This window comes from Zosterops lateralis (assembly GCF_965231275.1).
Source record: "Zosterops lateralis genome assembly, chromosome: 7".
NCBI classification, from domain to species: Eukaryota; Metazoa; Chordata; class Aves; order Passeriformes; family Zosteropidae; genus Zosterops; species Zosterops lateralis.
Window position 1 is genome coordinate 8,738,460 of NC_139767.1, and position 16,981 is coordinate 8,755,440.

Below are 16,981 nucleotides of genomic sequence, written 5' to 3' on the forward strand. Positions count from 1 at the left end.
CATACAGCTGGAAACCCTTGTGAAAGTGCTGAGGGCACAGAGATTATTTCAGCAGTGAGATGGAAAAGTGAGTAGGTAAATTGGTCACAGTACAGTGACCTGATAAACTGGCAATAATCCAAGAATATGTTTAACACAACCATATGGAAAGAGAGCCCTGGCTGGAACTATGAAATGAGTTAGAGAATGTTTAAGGATCAGAGTTAAGTTGTTCAAGAGGAACTCTTAGCTGACATTAAATTAGTGGGGCTAATGTCATCTTGAGTTGCACACTAAGGGAAATGTATTTCTAAATATTGCATTTAATTTAAGAACCCATACTTCAGGAATATGGAAATAACAGTAAGTCATAAAAGTCAGTGGAAAAAAAAAAAAAAAAAAAAAAAAAAAAAAAAAAAAAAAAAAAAAAAAAAAGAAGACTGCGTGATTTTAATTACATTGCCCAGTTATTTAATTAAGGGGTCTTCCATTCATGGAGACAAATAAATAACAGGAGCCAGTGACTGGCCTTACAGCAGCTTCAGTTCCCAGGAACCACATTACAACCTCCAAGTCCCTAGAACACTCTAAAACCAATCAAATACAACAGTGGCTGTCACTTTGCATTGATGCTCATTCCAAAATAATTTTTTAAGAGGCACCCAGTGTAATTCTGAATACAGATAGCACAGGTGTGTGTGTTTAGGACTCACTACAGTTGTGCACCCACACTGCCAAGAACCAGCAGCTCTCAAGTAAAAGGGATTCATGTATCAGTAGTCTTCAACTGGCAGCCGAACTCTGCTTTACCTTCCTCTATTTGTGATTCTAAACATCTAAAATATTCAGAAGCTATAACCTCCTTTGAACATTTCCACTCTTACTTCAATGGGGCTGTGACATTCAGCACATAGGATATAAGTGTTAGGAGCAGGCATCCAATTCCCTCTGCCAAAGGCAGGAGAAATTTGGATTGCCTTGAATGCTTGGCATTGTGAGTGTGCACAAACCTGAAAGAGCATAATTAAGATGAACATTGGCCTGTTAAGTCTTTTCTTAAATGGTGCTAGTCATGGAAGGGAAAAAAAGGAACCGCAGAATAAAAAAAGTGATTAGAAGCATTAAATCTGGTCATTTGGCTTAAATCCCACCCTGAGTCACAGTCTAGTAGGAAATACAGACACTTGATCTCTTTTTCCTCTTCTCTCCTTTCCTTTCCCAGTGAACTTAGTGTTATGCCACCCTCTGTCACACTTCCTGTTGTGCCACTTTTCTGCAGACCTGCTTTTTCTACTCTGGTTATGTCATTACCTGCATTTTAGATCACATTGTCATAACCACCCCCAAAATTTCTATTTTACAAGGGCCGGCTGGATAATTCGTGTAAGCATTTTGAGCAGGTGATTTTACAGCCACCTTCCTTGCTGCATTACAGCTTTCTAAAGCTAAGGAACATGTTCCCATTTTTCAACTAATTAGAGCAATCAGATGTAAAACAGTTTTAGAAACTGATCTGCAGAGTATTTGATGGGGTATTTATTGGCTGGGTTGATTGGGAGTGGGTTATTTTTGGGGGGAGGTTGTTGTTTGAAAATGGGGCTGTTTGTCAGTATTCTCATTGTAAACTTCTCAAAACCAAACCTCTCCTTTCTCTTTAAGATAAAAAATATTAGCAAGGCAGTCTAAATTACAGTCAAGATTACAGCTCAAAATATCTATTCCGCCAATAAATTCACATATTTAATTCTTTCCCAGACTCCCCAAACCTTCAGAGCATTGTTAAAAATCCAATTTTTAACAATGTGGTACATCCTTCCATTTTCAGTGGCACTAGAGACCAAATAAATAAATAAATAAATAAATAAATTTAAGATAGACCTATTGTCTTTGGTAAATGGCCACCAGAAATCTCCACAGCACCTGGGGTGTGGGAAATGTGGCTGTGAAGAAGCAATATGATAATTTAGCATTGCAGGAGAGTGAGAGAACTTCCTTGCCAACAGCTGGACCAAAACAACCCACAAGGAATGGCATGTCCTAAACTTTACAGTTCTGTCAATTTACACCAGGACCCAAATACAGAACACTGCAGGGAAAAAAAAAACCCTTCCTGGCCACACCACTTGACAGATACTTAGGAGGAGTCCGAATTTACTGTATTTGAGGCAGGTGGTGCCAGTCCATCTTTGTGGGCATCGGTGTGACCTGGCCCTGCCCTCCTGGGCATGCCAGGGGAGGGAGGTCCATCCTGTCCCCTCCCAGGTGTCACTCAGGCTGAGCAGCTCAGCAGGTGTTTTTGCTCACATTAAAGGCTTGCAAATGGCGCTGCTAATTGTATTACAAATTAACTCATTATCGGATACAGTAAGTAATTTCTTTAAATTAAGTGGAGATTAATTAGAATAGCTGGGCAGAACAACTGAAGCAAAGTGGTCCCACCCCCGCCATCAACAGCTAAACCTGTCAAATTCTCTAATCTGACCGAAATTGATTTGGGATTACCAAGCACATCTGTCAAACTAGCATTAAAATACTTCAAAACTTAAATGATTCTCCTAATATTAAAACTTAGGTATTTGACACCTATAAGACTTGAGAATAACCTCAAAAATAAGGAGTTATGCAGCTATGCTTCTTTAAAGAATAGATTCAAACATGCATTCAGGTGCTTATGAAGGGCAGACTTGATAGTTGCTTTAGCAGATTAAAAATCTGAATAGGAAACAGCCCCTATTATCCTTTGAAACTTTATTACTTCTGAACTAGTTATTAGTGCCAGAGTAATATTCCTTGATAGCTAATAATTACACTGAGCTTTCCTCAGGTTGTACAAATACATTCACAGTCACCAGTGACACTGCAGCACTCAAGGTTATCCTTCATAGCACGACATTGTGTCTGTGTAGAACAGAACGAGACAATAAATGTGCTGAAAAATATCCCAAATCCAATATTTTTTGGAACAGAACATTCAAATACAGCAATTTTTAAAATCAGTTCCTAAAGGAGGAAAAAAAGGTCAAGCATTATAAATCATTATTAGCAACTGAAACATTAAGGACAAAGCCAATTTAGAAATAATCCATCAACTGATCAAGAATTTTCTTTCCCCTCCCATATGTATAAGCAGTGCCACATGAAATCACCCAAAGCCTTACAAATAGCATTCCCACCTGCTGAAAAATAATCCATTAAAGTCTTCTTGTGTGAATCACAATAAAGTACATCATGATAAACTGTATTTTAATTGGAGACTATGAAAAGGAAATTAATTTCACCAATAACCTTCTGTGATAAAGAGACACATGGGTAAATTGATGCCAGCTTGGTCTTGTAACTTGAACTTCCCAAGGAAAACTGGGATTCAAAACACCATCATTTATAATCCCAGAAAGGAACTAGGTAGGATGGGCCTGAGAAACACAGGACAAGCATGTAAAATATTAATTAACACCTCAAAATGCTACCTCTCCAGAAACGGACAATAACCCAGAGGACTGAGAGGGACAAGAGGGCAGTGAAAGGCAACACCCCTGTCCAGAAGGGCTCAATTTTCTCTACAGTGACAAATACAGAGCTGACAACAGAACAGATACCATCAAAAAACTATTGGAAAAACTAAAAAAAAAAAAAAAAAAAAAAAAAAAAAAAAAAAAAAAAAAAAAGAAAAAAGAGAATGCCCCATGGGAAGCGCTGAGCACCCAAAAAGGTTATTTGGAAAAACCACAGGGAAAGGAAGGCAGGTCAGGATTCTGATATCCCCTGGGGTCTCGTGCCAGGTTATGAAATAACTAACTCAAAAGGCCTACCCAGAAGCTGAAAACACTTAAATCACATCTTAGATTAAACCATCATCACAGCAGAACAAATTTGACTGAAGAGTTGTGGCGATAAATGATGACAAATGTGTTTCTTTTCCTTTTAATGCAAATTAAAGCGGCATAGAAACGTGACTACTATTCTGATGTGGCCACATCTTGGCAAGCCCTCTATGGCCTCCTTATCATTATGGAACTGGAAACATGGAAGGAAGACATTTGCTCTGAAGATTCTGACAAACCTGCTTATTCCCATCCCCACATCTAAACCATGGGTGTGTTACAGTGCAGGAGTGGTAAGGAGAAAGTAGATTAATTGGAGTCAAACAGGACTCCTCAGTTCTGGAAAGGAATGAGGGAAGAAGGGGTTAGAAGAGAGCTAAAAACGCTAACTGCAAGGCAATTAAAATTCTCTATAAAAGTGATACCATATTAGAAAGCAGACCATTTCCACAGACACTAGAAGTACCATAAATTAGCCAAATGACACACTAAAAAGCTTATACTTAAAATCTGCTAATCCCCTTAGACTCAGCCTCTAACAATTTTGCAACAGGAACTGCAGCTCCTTTTGACAGAAACAGTAAATCATCCCCTCAAGCAGCACATCTTACTGCAAAATAGGTATGTAAGAAACTATATCTGTCCCAGTTGGTTCAGAACAGTGTTTTAGAGCAGCTTATGATTATATTTTAGAGAACTTTTTCCTCATTTAAAAAATTCCATCAGTTTTAACATTAAATCCGGAGATAAATTGGCCACTTAGATATATTAGAGGCTTTTTCAGTAGATGTTCTAGACATTTTGCTACCTTTCATGTTATTCTAGAGGCTAGTTAAGCTCATTGTTTGAAGTCCAAAAGCTTTCGGAAATTGAAGTCTAGAGCTAAGCTTAAATCTTTAAACACTTTTCAAAAGCAAGATTCATTCAGAGAGCCAAACAGTCTTAGCAGTCAGCCTTTTCAACAGGACCTATTTGCAAAGATGGATCTAAAATAGATTACTTTATCTGGCCGTTCCAACAAAAGTCATTTTTGGAAAGAAATTCTCTAATACATCAGTCTGTTTCGCAGAAAGTAAGAGTTTCTAATTTGTCCTTCATACAGCTGCAAGTGCAGTGAAGATCTGAAATGCTTTATCTCAGTGGGGTGAAGGGTAAAGAAGGGAAATGCAGATGTAAAATACTGAACTCATTTATTTGGACAGTGGATGAAGCAACCATGATACGTTTATTGATTTGCTGCTCCACTAATTAACATAGAGCTTTCAGTCTTCAAGTTTTCATCAAAAGATTGAGCTGTTTAAGACAGTGTTTTCAAAGTCACTTCTCAGAGATGCCACCTTAAACCAGGGCAAAAGCTCTGTAATTTCTGGTTTTAATTGGTAATGAAGAGGCCAATTCTCTGAAGACCCCAATCCATGTGCTCTGACACGCAGGCTTGTGCACAACAATGTGGAAAGCAAGCCAAAATAAAATGCTGGATATTTGTTTCTAAGTAGCAAACACATTGCAACAGGATACCAGGGTGGAAAACAATTCCCATTATAAACAGAGAGACATCAGACCCGCATCCCCCATCAGACATCTCACTCTCCCTGTATGATGCATGACTAGCAAGTTAGCAAATACCTCCTTAGCAAGTGTAAGAGAGGAAGTAAAAAATGGGGTCCCAGAAATTAAGAACACATTTCCATTAAATTCTGCCATGCTTAACAAGGCAGCAGCTCATTAATTTCCTGAGATCTGCTCACTTGTAGCCACAACAAACAACTACAGCTCAAACAGCAGGAATGGAGAGACAGTGTTCTTCACGCTATTTTCATGTCTCCTGACATCAAGAAGACTGTGTTTAGTAACACAAGCTTTTTTTATTTTTAATGACCTTTTCACAAGCAGCATCTCAGAAGGCAGAAGAGGGGTGATTATGGTCTTCACGAGCCCAAAGTCCAGCTTGTTTTCTTAACTCCTGACTTTTCTCAGCAATTACTTAGAAAATTCTCTTTCATTCAGAATATCAGCACACATCCCTGACCTTTGTTCCTTGCTACATACAGATAATTAACCCACCAAAACAGTACTTTCACACCATGAAAGAAGAAAACAAGACCACTGCCTGGGAATTAATCTACTCTCTGGATGGCAGAACACACAGCCTCAGTTAATAGCCCCAAAAAGGCTTCTGATAATATTGTCTCATTGCCAGCACCAAGTCATGATAGAGGTCTTGCCCTTACAAGCACATCTATGGAAACAGGGCTCAGGGCCCTTGCAAAACTTGGAGGGTGAGGACAAAGGCAAAAAGCTTGTCTTTCCCATGTTTCAAGGAAAGAAAGGGGCAACGAGGATAATAAATCCATTGGGCTCTGAGGAATGGGCTGCCATGAAGTGGTGTGAAGACAAGGGATTTCCAAATTTGACATGTGTATCACTGCTCTTAAACCAACAGCCCTAGTAAGGGACCCTCAGCTCACTGCTGGGTGATGCAGGGGTGGTCCCCATGTAGACAACTCTTCCTCTGGTTTCTGTCTCTCCTTTTCTCGCTTTGTTGTTGTTGGGGGTTTTTGGGGTTTTTTTTGCCGTTATTTCTGGCAACTGAGAGCTAGAGGACCTGGAGAGATACTTTAACACTTCAGTGGATACCCACCCAGTACTGCTGTTTGGGTACAAAACAGAGGAGCAAGCCCATTCACTCTGGGCTACATGACAATTTGCTTCAAAAGACACTGCAGAAAATAATTAGGAGTCATGTGCTAAGGGGCACATATATTAAATTCCAGGTAAGCATCCTCCACAGAAATGTGGAACTGCTATTATTGCCCAATGCAGCTCAAATGAACTCTACAAGTTTAGGGTTTTTTTCCCTGATGAATTCTAATAATATTTTCCTTATATTAGCAGCAAAATGGAAGCCTTTCCTTATGTGCCAAGAAGCCCATTTGCAACTAATTAATTCTCAGGGTTTTTATGCTGGTCTTTCTACTTTCAATTTTACAGTTCAAAAGAATAAATGCAACCTCTGATTAAAACAATATGCAGAGCCTTTTCACTGAAAGTGATATTGTGACAAGATGGATTACAAAGGTGTTTAATAAAGTTGCAACCTCAGGTAGGATGAACATGTGTCAATATTGTAAGAAGAAAATGAAGAAAAAAGCATGTGGGAGAAAAAAAATTACAGGGATAAAGCAAAACAGTTGTGGCCACACATTGGGGTTCTACAACAATCTCAAACAGAGCAATCACATGGGAACTGGTCAACAAAATGATCACCTCTTCCATTTATGTGTACCTACACTGTAATCAGAAAAAAGTCTCGCAAATCTTATTTAGAAAGAACTCAAGGAATTCCTCTGTCCCTCATCCTGCTGGATATTTCCAAGGGAGTGGGTGGGCAGGAAGATGTAACTGCTCTTATAACCATCAAGACTACTTAATAGATGAAGAGTGACAAGTGGATTTCTACTCTACCCATTTTACTTTGCAAATAACAGATTTCAAAATGGCACCAAAAGAAGATAACTCCAGACACTGAGCATTACAGGCCCTGGACCAGCCTCTGAATGCACTGGCTTAGGAAGAGTTGCCTGCAAGCAGCAGCTTCAGGGTGACATGACTGAAGATCTTGGTGGCTGCAGAGGAGTTGTGTCTTGGTGCTAGCTCAGAAACCAAAGCTTTACTTGGTCTGCCAAGACCTTTGTAAAAATAGGTGTGAATTTATACCTTGGGACAAACTGATCGTGACCCATCTCTACTCATGGATCAACTTTAATCCACAAAGTAGCCAACTGTGTCCAAAAGGCCACTCACTGAAGCCTTCAAGGACACTAGAGTAGGAATTGTCCTCCAGGGAGCAAATTTTCTGCTCCAGATGCTTCAGAGTTGTTTGCCTCAGTGACCCACATCTCACACTGGAACCCACCAGAATTTTTAGGTTTGGGATCTCCTTCCCCTGCAGCACTGCAGGAACCTGGGTGCTGATTATTCTTATCCACACAATACTCACCAAACAGAAGCTGTCCAACAACCCTGGGCAGTAAAGCACCTTTAAATTAAACAGCTGAAAGAACTTCCTTTTTGTTGGGGAAGTAGGGAAAAAACTCCATCCTACAGCCTTCCCAGACACAGGTGCCTATAGAAGCTGCTAGGAACACAACCAGCTGCCTAATGCAAAAGGATTTATTTTCTTGGTTAGCAGCACAGTTTTTTTTCAGGATATGACTGTGTGAAGATGTCAACTATTTGTTTGTCTGTCCAGCAGACTTGTTCCTCAAGTGTAAATGTAGCTGTGGCCATGCCAAAAAGAAAAAATATTTTTCCCCTTCCCAAGTCTTGTTAGTTTTACAGGGCCAACACAACAGCAGGCAAGCCAGATTTGAGTCCCCTCACACAACAAGGTTTTCTAGGCTGTATTTTGTCGCACCTGCACAAGCACACTGAAAAGGCAGGTGTAAACAGAAGCTGTAATTTGTCCTGCTGGTGCTGATGCATGGGGAGGCAAAAAAACCCAGCTTGAGCCAAAGCCCCAGTTGAACGCACAAGGCTGCCAGGTAGAAAAACAAAAGCATCTTTTCAGTCCCAACCTGCATGTATTTTATATGAAAATCACTAAGGCACAATAAATATGGAACACCACAAAGAACTTTTTTTACAGCCAATTTTTTCGGAGGAGAGCTGCAATTTCTATAATGAACATGCATTAAAACCTCCATAAAAAAGTTAATTAAGAAAATGAGTTTGTTTTTTCTACTCAAAATAAGTATTTTGCTGTTTAAAAATACAGTATGTACAGTAAATATGGTCTGGCAGGAAAGGTTTGTTGCAGAGCTCTATTGAGATAGATAACAGAATTCTTTTCCAGTGTAACTTACAACAAATTTAGACACTCTATGCATGGAAATAAAATATGAAAAAAAAAAAAAAAAAGAATGAAACACCACAAAGTCATACAAAAAGCAGAATAGAGTTGTGCAGAAATGGCACAAAACCCTTGGGAAAAAGAAAGGGCAGATATTTGCTATTAAAATGGATAACTCAAGTGGATTGTTCCCCCCATCTCACATTACAGCTAGTTTCAGTAAAAGCAGACGACCCCACGGTTTTTCCACCAGTACTTTAGGAAAAAAAAAAAAAAAAAAAAAGGCTTTAAAGAACTGAAGGTTTCCTTTTCCAGTCACACAGATCAAGAGGGAGACTTTTGAAATCACATTCAAACAATTCTGTATTGATAGTTTCCAAATTTTCTCTAACTTATCCAAGAAAAGAAATAATGACAGTGCCCTGGAACAGGAGGCAGTAAATAAGGCTATCACAGAGGTGACAAAAAATACAGAAGAAGGTAGTGAGAAAAACATGTATGGTTTGACACAGAGACAACCTATATGGAAGAAGAGCTACAGATTAAAAGGATCTTAGTTGCAAGCAGAGAAACAACAGGAGGAAGAATTCAAAGAAAAAAAAAATCTGCTTGTATCATTAAGAGAGGAGAAATATAGAGTAAATGTCTGAAAGGGAAAAAAAAATCGTAAGTTTTACAGCAGTTCATAGTTAGAAAAGAAAGCCTAAGTTTTGCCAAAGAAACAGAGAAAACAGCAGATTGGGGTGCTGCAGAGTCAGTGCCAAGGCAAGAGGAGGAAAGGAAGCCACAGCCCATCACTGAGGCTCCTGGTCACCAGCAGGAGTGGGTAACTTCCCAAGGGATGGCTGAGAAACCTCTCACCCCTGGGCAGCCAGCACTCATGCCCTGCAGCACCAGATGAGATCCTTGAAAAAGTGGCAGCTTCAATAGCTGGGACAGTCTCCTTACCAATACCTCATCCCCCAGCCTCAAGTTAAACTGATTTCCAGCCTGCTCAGCAGCTAAAGATTAGGTTTATTTCACATATGGTAACGGTGGGGTGGATTCACCAGTACAGAAGTTTGTTGGGACCAAAATTCTGTTCCTCAAACTAATTTTTTTTTCTTTTTATGACCACTTGGGGAAGCAAAATGAGCCAGCAGCTGGCAAACAGGATAAACTAAGAGTAAAGACACTTGGAAAGACACTTATTTTTCATAGCACCCAGAAAATGAGACTTCCTCACCTGCAGCTCAAGGAGCCCCTCTGACTAACACTCCCCAGACAGGCACTACATGAATGACAAAGCCCCAGCCTGCTGCCTGAGACCACATCACACACCATGCTCAGAAGATCATATCACAAAGAATTCTGAAGAGCAGACCAGAGCAAACCCTCTGACAGAGCTGAGTCACTCCTGTACCTACAGAGCTCACCCTTTACACCACAAGTACCATCTTCTCCAAAAGCCCACCACACAGTATACACATATACTCACCAGCCCCTCTTCCCTTTGGTTTATTGTGTAACACTCCAAAGAAATGAGAGTGAGCAGAGCAGGACCTCAGCTCACTCCAGGCAGGGAGACACACACTGCCCCCTAAACTGGAAGTATCAGTGTAACTTGTTTTAGCAGTATCATGTCACAAAGCACAAAGTTTCCTACCTGTTGTCAGGTGGTGAAGAAGGAGCTCCTGTTTGCTCTAATTCAATGTCTTTTTCTTTCACAGGCAAAAAACCAAGCCTGACTGCATCTTCCTGGGCCCAGCCAGCCCATCTGAGGCTAATTGAGAACCTTGACCACGGCAAAAGTTACTGGGGCAGGTGGATGCTGTGTGAGTTACTCAGCTCCAAAAGGGAACTTTGTAGGCAAAATCCTCATTGCTCATTTCAGAAATGGAGAAGGGGGAAATAATTTGCTCTTCATTTAGCTGTTTTCCTTCCCTTACCCTTGCTCTCATTCCTTTCCAACTTTATATCTTAGCTTACTTTTCTTTTTATATCAAGCATTTATATAGCTCCAATTTCCTGAAAAGGAATAAGCTTACATGAAAACCTAAAGTCAAATTTTAGGCCTAAATGAAAAATGCATGGTTTACTCTGGTAAATTTAAGCCCATATGCAGGAATTGTTGGTATTTTACCAATCATCTTTCACAAAACATTGGCTGAAATGAACACTTTCTCTTGAACTAACGGGAAAACCTTCTCATCAGTGTGCTCTGCCTAATGAGTCACGGCAGCTCCTGCTGGATCAGAGCAGGAATCCAACTTCACCACAACACCAGCCTTGCTCAGTGACAGGCATTAGCAGGTGCTTTGGGGAACAAGAACTTATGAAATGCCCTTCCCTATGCAGAGGTTGCAATCCCTACCTGTTAGAAGAGTATGTTCCATGGTGTTGGTCTCACAAAGGTGTTTTAGGATGTTTGTGGGAGCCTTTGGATGCCAGGGCTTCTTCAGATGTGTGTTTATTTGAGTTTCACACATGTCAAGGTCCTAACAGGAAGGTCTCTGCAAACAGGATAGTTCTTATGCAAATGTTCATAGCAAGTCATAAGTAATATAAATTTGATTTTAAAAGAAGTTATTGTGTTCTGGTCTTTCTGCATGCAGTTGCTTTGTAAATGCAGGCTGACTGACTTCCCTGCAGAGAGGCACCTGAAGCATCACTGAATTCTTCTCTGGAAAATGAAAAGAACAGGAAGAACTTAGGCTGATGTCCAAGGTGGCAAGTTCAGTCCACAGATGGAGGCGCACATGAAGCCTTCCCACTGGAACTCTCCCCTCTCACATGTGCCTGATCTCAGTGCTGGGGTAATTAATTCTCCTGTCCTCTCAATACATCTCCCTCCTCATTACCAAGACTGTGATGATACTGGATGGTGTCTTGTCTAGTCTATTAAAATGCAGATTACATGACAAAAAGACCTTCAGCATCCAGAACTGTCAGTCCAGCACATTTCAGCTCCCGCTGGGGCTGGCTGGAGTCTCCCATATGTAGGGAGCTGAATATCTGAGCAGGGATCTGTGGCACAGATATCAGGACATTGTAATCTTTAGTCACTGCTGGCACACAAGGAAACAGAGGCATTTTTCTTCAGTCTGTTCTGTGGTATCCTGAAGGAAAAGCACCTTTACTCTCTCCTCAAGAAACTCACCATGGGCTTCCCCGGAGGAAAAAAGTCAGGAATAATTAAAGAAGACATGTGCTGTCCGAACTTCTGACAGTAGCTGCTTTGATAAATAATTCATCTTAAAATTCTTGAGAGGTATGAATGAGGTGGCAAACGAGGTGCTCCTCTCAAGCACACAGGCTTTCCCGGGTGACCTCCCCTGGCACATGCAGTTCATAATACCCTGGAGGGGGCACAAAGAGAAAAGAGTTTTAACAAATTTGTCAATGAAGCTATAAAGTACAGGCATGCGCTATAATCTTGATACTTCAAAATCTCACAGCAGACCCTACTGTGCAATTCATAAAGTATCAGATAGCTTCCCACAATGATTTCAGGGAAGACAAGGGAAAACATCAGACTCAACTCTCACCATCAGAACTAAAAAGCAATGTTACACATTTGCACAGTGTGTGTCCTTCCTGCAGGATTGCAGTGACAAATGTCCATGCAGTCACAAACAACATGACATTACACCATTCAGACCTCAGGGAGCATCCTGCCAATTTTCTGTCCATCATTTATTTTCAGAGCTGGTGGTGTGCACACTTTGAGTGCTCTTAGCCGAAGGTCACATCCAGTGAAGCTTTAGCAACAAACCATTTCCATCTCTGGTTTTGAATGGTTTGATTTTAAATAGTTATAGTTCTGTTCAGGGCATGTGTCCATAATAATCAGAAGGGAGCCGAGTCTTCTAGCAATGCTATTCTTTAGCTTTCTCCAGCATTTACTGTTATGTATGTGAACTGAGACATTTGCAGTAAAAATTTTGCTCTTTTTAACCTTACATCATTCTTCCTTGGATCTCCTGAGCCCTGTGCTAGGGATGTTTATGACAAATGTGTAAAAACCTACTTTATCTCTTCTTACAGCTAACAAGTAGCGATGAATAGTCTTCCTAATGGTAAAACATATAACTAACTTTTTAGCAGAACCAATCTTTAGCAATCAGGGGTCTTAACTAAAGGGCAATGCTGGATAAGAATATACAGATCAAAAAGTGCATGTAAAATATACATTAATTATATATACATATTTGGACCAGATTAGCCCACGTGAAAATTCTTAAGAAAAAGGGAGCATTGAAAGGGTACATTCCTTTGTTGAAGGTACCTAAGCTGATCTCATGTAAAAAAAGTATTTCAAAGAGGTATTGTTATGTGACAGGCACTGTGTTAATGTGAGGCTCAGCTCTGTGCAGAGTAGGGGCTCCCATATGGTTTGAATTTGACAAATTTAAAACAGCATTACAGTGGTTCATCAGGAAACGTGAGATAGATAAGCAGAAAGAGTGTCTGAGTATGGCCTGCAGCAAGCAACTCCATGTTCATGTTTTGAGATGCTAAAAAGTTTTCACAGTTTTTGGGGTTTTTTTTCTGTTTGTGTGTTATATGGGTCAATTACTTTAAACCTTGGATATTTTCCCATCTACTTGCCAACCACCATTTACTTAACATGAATATTGATTTGTATTTTTTTTTTGTCTCAGTTAATCAGAGATCATCTGTCAGACTCTTCTTAAGATGTCTATCTGACCCTGCCAAAGGAAAGCTCCATGCAGATCCTGTTAGACTGCCATTACTTACTGAAGGGGAAATATTTTTGTATCTGATTTTACCTTCTTTCTACTTCTGACACAAGAGAAGGCACAAGCTGAATAAAGCTTACTTGAAGGCATCCTACAGAAGAGCAGGAGCAAGGACACACAAGATTACTCACAACCAGATTTAATTGGGACCCATTTAGGATAAAAAAAACTGAATTAAAGAAGGGAGAAAGGAAACAATCCAACCCTTACTTGGCTCCACACAGAAGAGGTTACATACACAAATATGTGTCAAAGTTACTCTAAGGAGTGTTTTTGACTTGGAAATAGATGTTGCTTAACAGAGACCTTACAGTTTATGAAAAAAACCCCCGACATTTGAAGACACTCACAGACCTTGTCTTGTCTCATGTTTATACACTTCTGTTACTTAGGCTGAGAAAACAAGCATGACATTTGTGCTGCAGAAGAGTTTAACACTTAACACATTGCTAAGAGGAACAAAGTTTTACAAATTCCTTTGTAAGAGCCTCCAGCACAGCTGCTCTTGTGTCCCTTCAGTAAGATCCCAAGAATCCTGTTCAAATGAGGGCTAAGCCTGGAAAGTTCTAAGGTGCATCTGGACAGTAACACTTTTCTCCTGCTGTCAGCTTCTTTTGATTGCATGTAGTGCACCTTATTCTTAAAAATCTAAACACAGCTGTGCCTTTTGATAGAAGGCCACAGTCCAGTTATAATTTATTTTTATTTATTGGCTGACCTGGCCCATAAACAGGAGGTGACTACACAGAGTCAGTGATCAAAGCCAATGCTAAGGAAAAGTTCAAGGCCATTAACAAAGAGGCCACAACTAAGAAACCTTCTATTGAACACCTCCTAATATTCTGAGGATTTTTTTAAAATGAGACCAGATAACCAAACTTACGAGGGCACCACAACACTGCTACTGGGTGCCATTTACATTTTGTCATTTTGCTGATACCTGTTGTTAGAAGAAAAAAACAAGGTTAAATATGGTCCCATAAAACAAAAGCAAATTTTGTTTGCAAGTCAATCCATAGAAGACCTGAAGCAAGGAATGAAAAAAAAAAAAATAAACTTCTAAAGATACTCTTCCACAAAAAATAACTAATGCAATTTATGGTTTCCCAATACTAAGTTCTATCTGTGATTCAGACAGGGAGAAATCAAATGACATCCACATCTTAAAATAACAATCTTGAAAATAAGCAGGAAATGTATTTTCTCAAAATAAATTAAATGGGAAAAGTCCACTTCTGTTATGACAATGATGAGACTGCTTTTAAAGTGTTTATGTAGGTTTTTTGCTTAGTGAAAGATGATATTCTAAGCTAAAACACAATTATTTTACCAAGAAGCACACCCTTGTGCCCTTACCAAGAATGTACCATAAACTGAAGAGATGAATGCGATAGACATTATTGAGCAAATAATTGTTTCCTCCAGAGAATGCCATATTATGTGTCCTGCACAATGCAATACAACTCACTTCACAATGCATTTTTGCAGAAATACCTGGCTATTCACAGAAGTTATGTAATACCAAGGCACCCTATTGTGGAGTGCTTCAATGAGAGGGAAGTGGTGCAGATGAGAAACTGAACTACAAAACTTTGTGTGTCAGCACTGAGGGTACTGGGCTCAAGCTGAGAGCTGGAAATGAATAGAAACTCTCCTGCTGCAGACAGCACAAGGAATATAAACTTTCCTTGTGCATCTCCCAAGTGGAAGTGAGGCAGAGAAGTGCAGAGCCTGGCAGGGTGAGGGGGAACTACTGCAAACAGCTGAGAGGGGAGAGGAGAATAACACTGTCATTTGGGTTGGAAAAGACCTCCAGGATCATCGAGTCCAACCTGTGACCCAACACCACCTCATCAATCAGAGCAGACCACTGAGTGGTCCAGACCACTGCATCCAGTTGTTTACAGAATTCCTCCAGGGAATTCATGCTCTCCAACACCAACCTGGGCAGCCCATTTCAAGGCTTGAAAACCCGTTCCAAGAAGAAATTCTTCCTGATGTCCAGCCTGAATCTCCCCTGGCAGAACTTAAGGCTGTTCTCTCTTCCTGTCACTGGTTGCCTGGCAGAAGAGCCTGACCCCCACCTGGCTACAGCCTCCTTACAGGGAGTTGTAGGGAGTGATAAGGTCCCTCCTAAGCCTCTTTCTCTCTAAACACCCCCAGATCCCTCAGCAGTTCCTCATAGGACTTACTTTAAATGGTCACTGCATCCATCAATACTGGGAGCACAAAAAATTACAAAAATACTAATTCCATTCCACACCTACAATGGTAATCACGATGTTTCTGATTCTTGAACAAAATTGGTTTGGAACTAAGGATGGATTTCTATTGCTGTGGTTTTGGTTTTGTTTTTTTTTTTTTTTTTTTTGTTTTTTTTTTTTTTTTCTGAAATGAAATGAAATGAAAGCAAAGTTTCCTGAAAAATATGAAGCTCTGACTTTTGTCCACCTCCAGAGACAGTGTTAAGGCTCAAGAATCAATTGCAGGAACTAAGGCATGGCACAGCATCAGCAGCTCAGATGAGCAGGATGTGCAGTTTTATGGCTGATCGTGAAGCAAGGGACACACACGGATTTGCTGTTGACTCCAGAATTGTTCTAAAGACAAATGAAGTGTAATAGCACATCACACCATGATTGCATGTTGATGCCATTTCCTGAAGTGATGTGATGACACCGTGGTAGGACCATTAACCCATCTGATGCTTTCTGCATTTGTCTCAATCAAACTGACAGGAGCATTGTGCAAATATGACTTTGGGCAACGCAAACCCAGCGTTACAGACCTGACACAGAAAAGGCAGCTGGCATTGAGAGGAGGGACTGACATGACACAGACATACGTTTGAAAGTAGGACTCTTGCTAGAGGACATTGAAATAAAAGATTTGTCACTCCTCTCAAGCAATTTGAGATTATTGCTAAGGCACCCTAAAGATCCCTGGGACTTTTTGACAATCTGCCTGCACATATTATACAGAGCATCACACCAAGCATCAGGAAAAGCAAATTCCTTGAAGGGACAGAAACATGCATTTAACTGTAGGCACACCTAAAAATACTGCTGCTGCACTGGTAGGTTTAGAAATATTCTTCAGGACTATGAGGAACAAAGTTTTGATAATACTGCTGCCCATCTCTTGGCCAAAATTTCCATTTCCACTAACTGAAGTTCTGGTGGACTGAGCATTGTAAGGCCTGGTTTGAATGTGGCAATACAGATCAGAACCAGCCTTCCTTTCCATATTTATAAGTGTTTTCTCTTTTCTTTATGACATGATACATCTTTACCATATAACCGAATCTCCAAAAAATACAACAAGTGTTATTGTAACAACATCTTTTTTCTTAGTTAAATAAAGATATAAATATCTGATTCTTGTGTACAGATTACTGTAGAAATTAAAATAATAATTAAATGTATCTCTGCAAAATTTTCTCCTTCTTGCCTTCCCTTTTATCCTTGTGCATTAAAGTGCTCATGGAACACAATTTTTCTGCTGCCTTCTAACAGATTTTGGTCTGTTAAAGTGTCATCCATCTTGTGATGTAAATAATAAGTGCAGAACAACTTCTAGAAGTGGAA

At 40.0% G+C, this 16,981-nt stretch overlaps 1 protein-coding gene across 6 annotated transcripts in view; it reads right to left on the bottom strand.

Moving 5' to 3' along the window:
• TMEFF2 (transmembrane protein with EGF like and two follistatin like domains 2) overlaps window positions 1-16,981 on the bottom strand; it is a gene marked incomplete at its 5' end in the record, with an annotated part of 396,858 nt that overhangs the window by 181,899 nt on the left and 197,978 nt on the right. For all 6 annotated transcript variants that reach the window (XM_083865163.1, XM_083865161.1, XM_083865160.1 and 3 more), the window contains one exon: window positions 11,006-11,990. In XM_083865163.1, coding sequence (XP_083721289.1) covers window positions 11,006-11,120 — 115 coding nt within the window. The remainder of the gene's footprint in view (window positions 1-11,005; window positions 11,991-16,981) is intronic.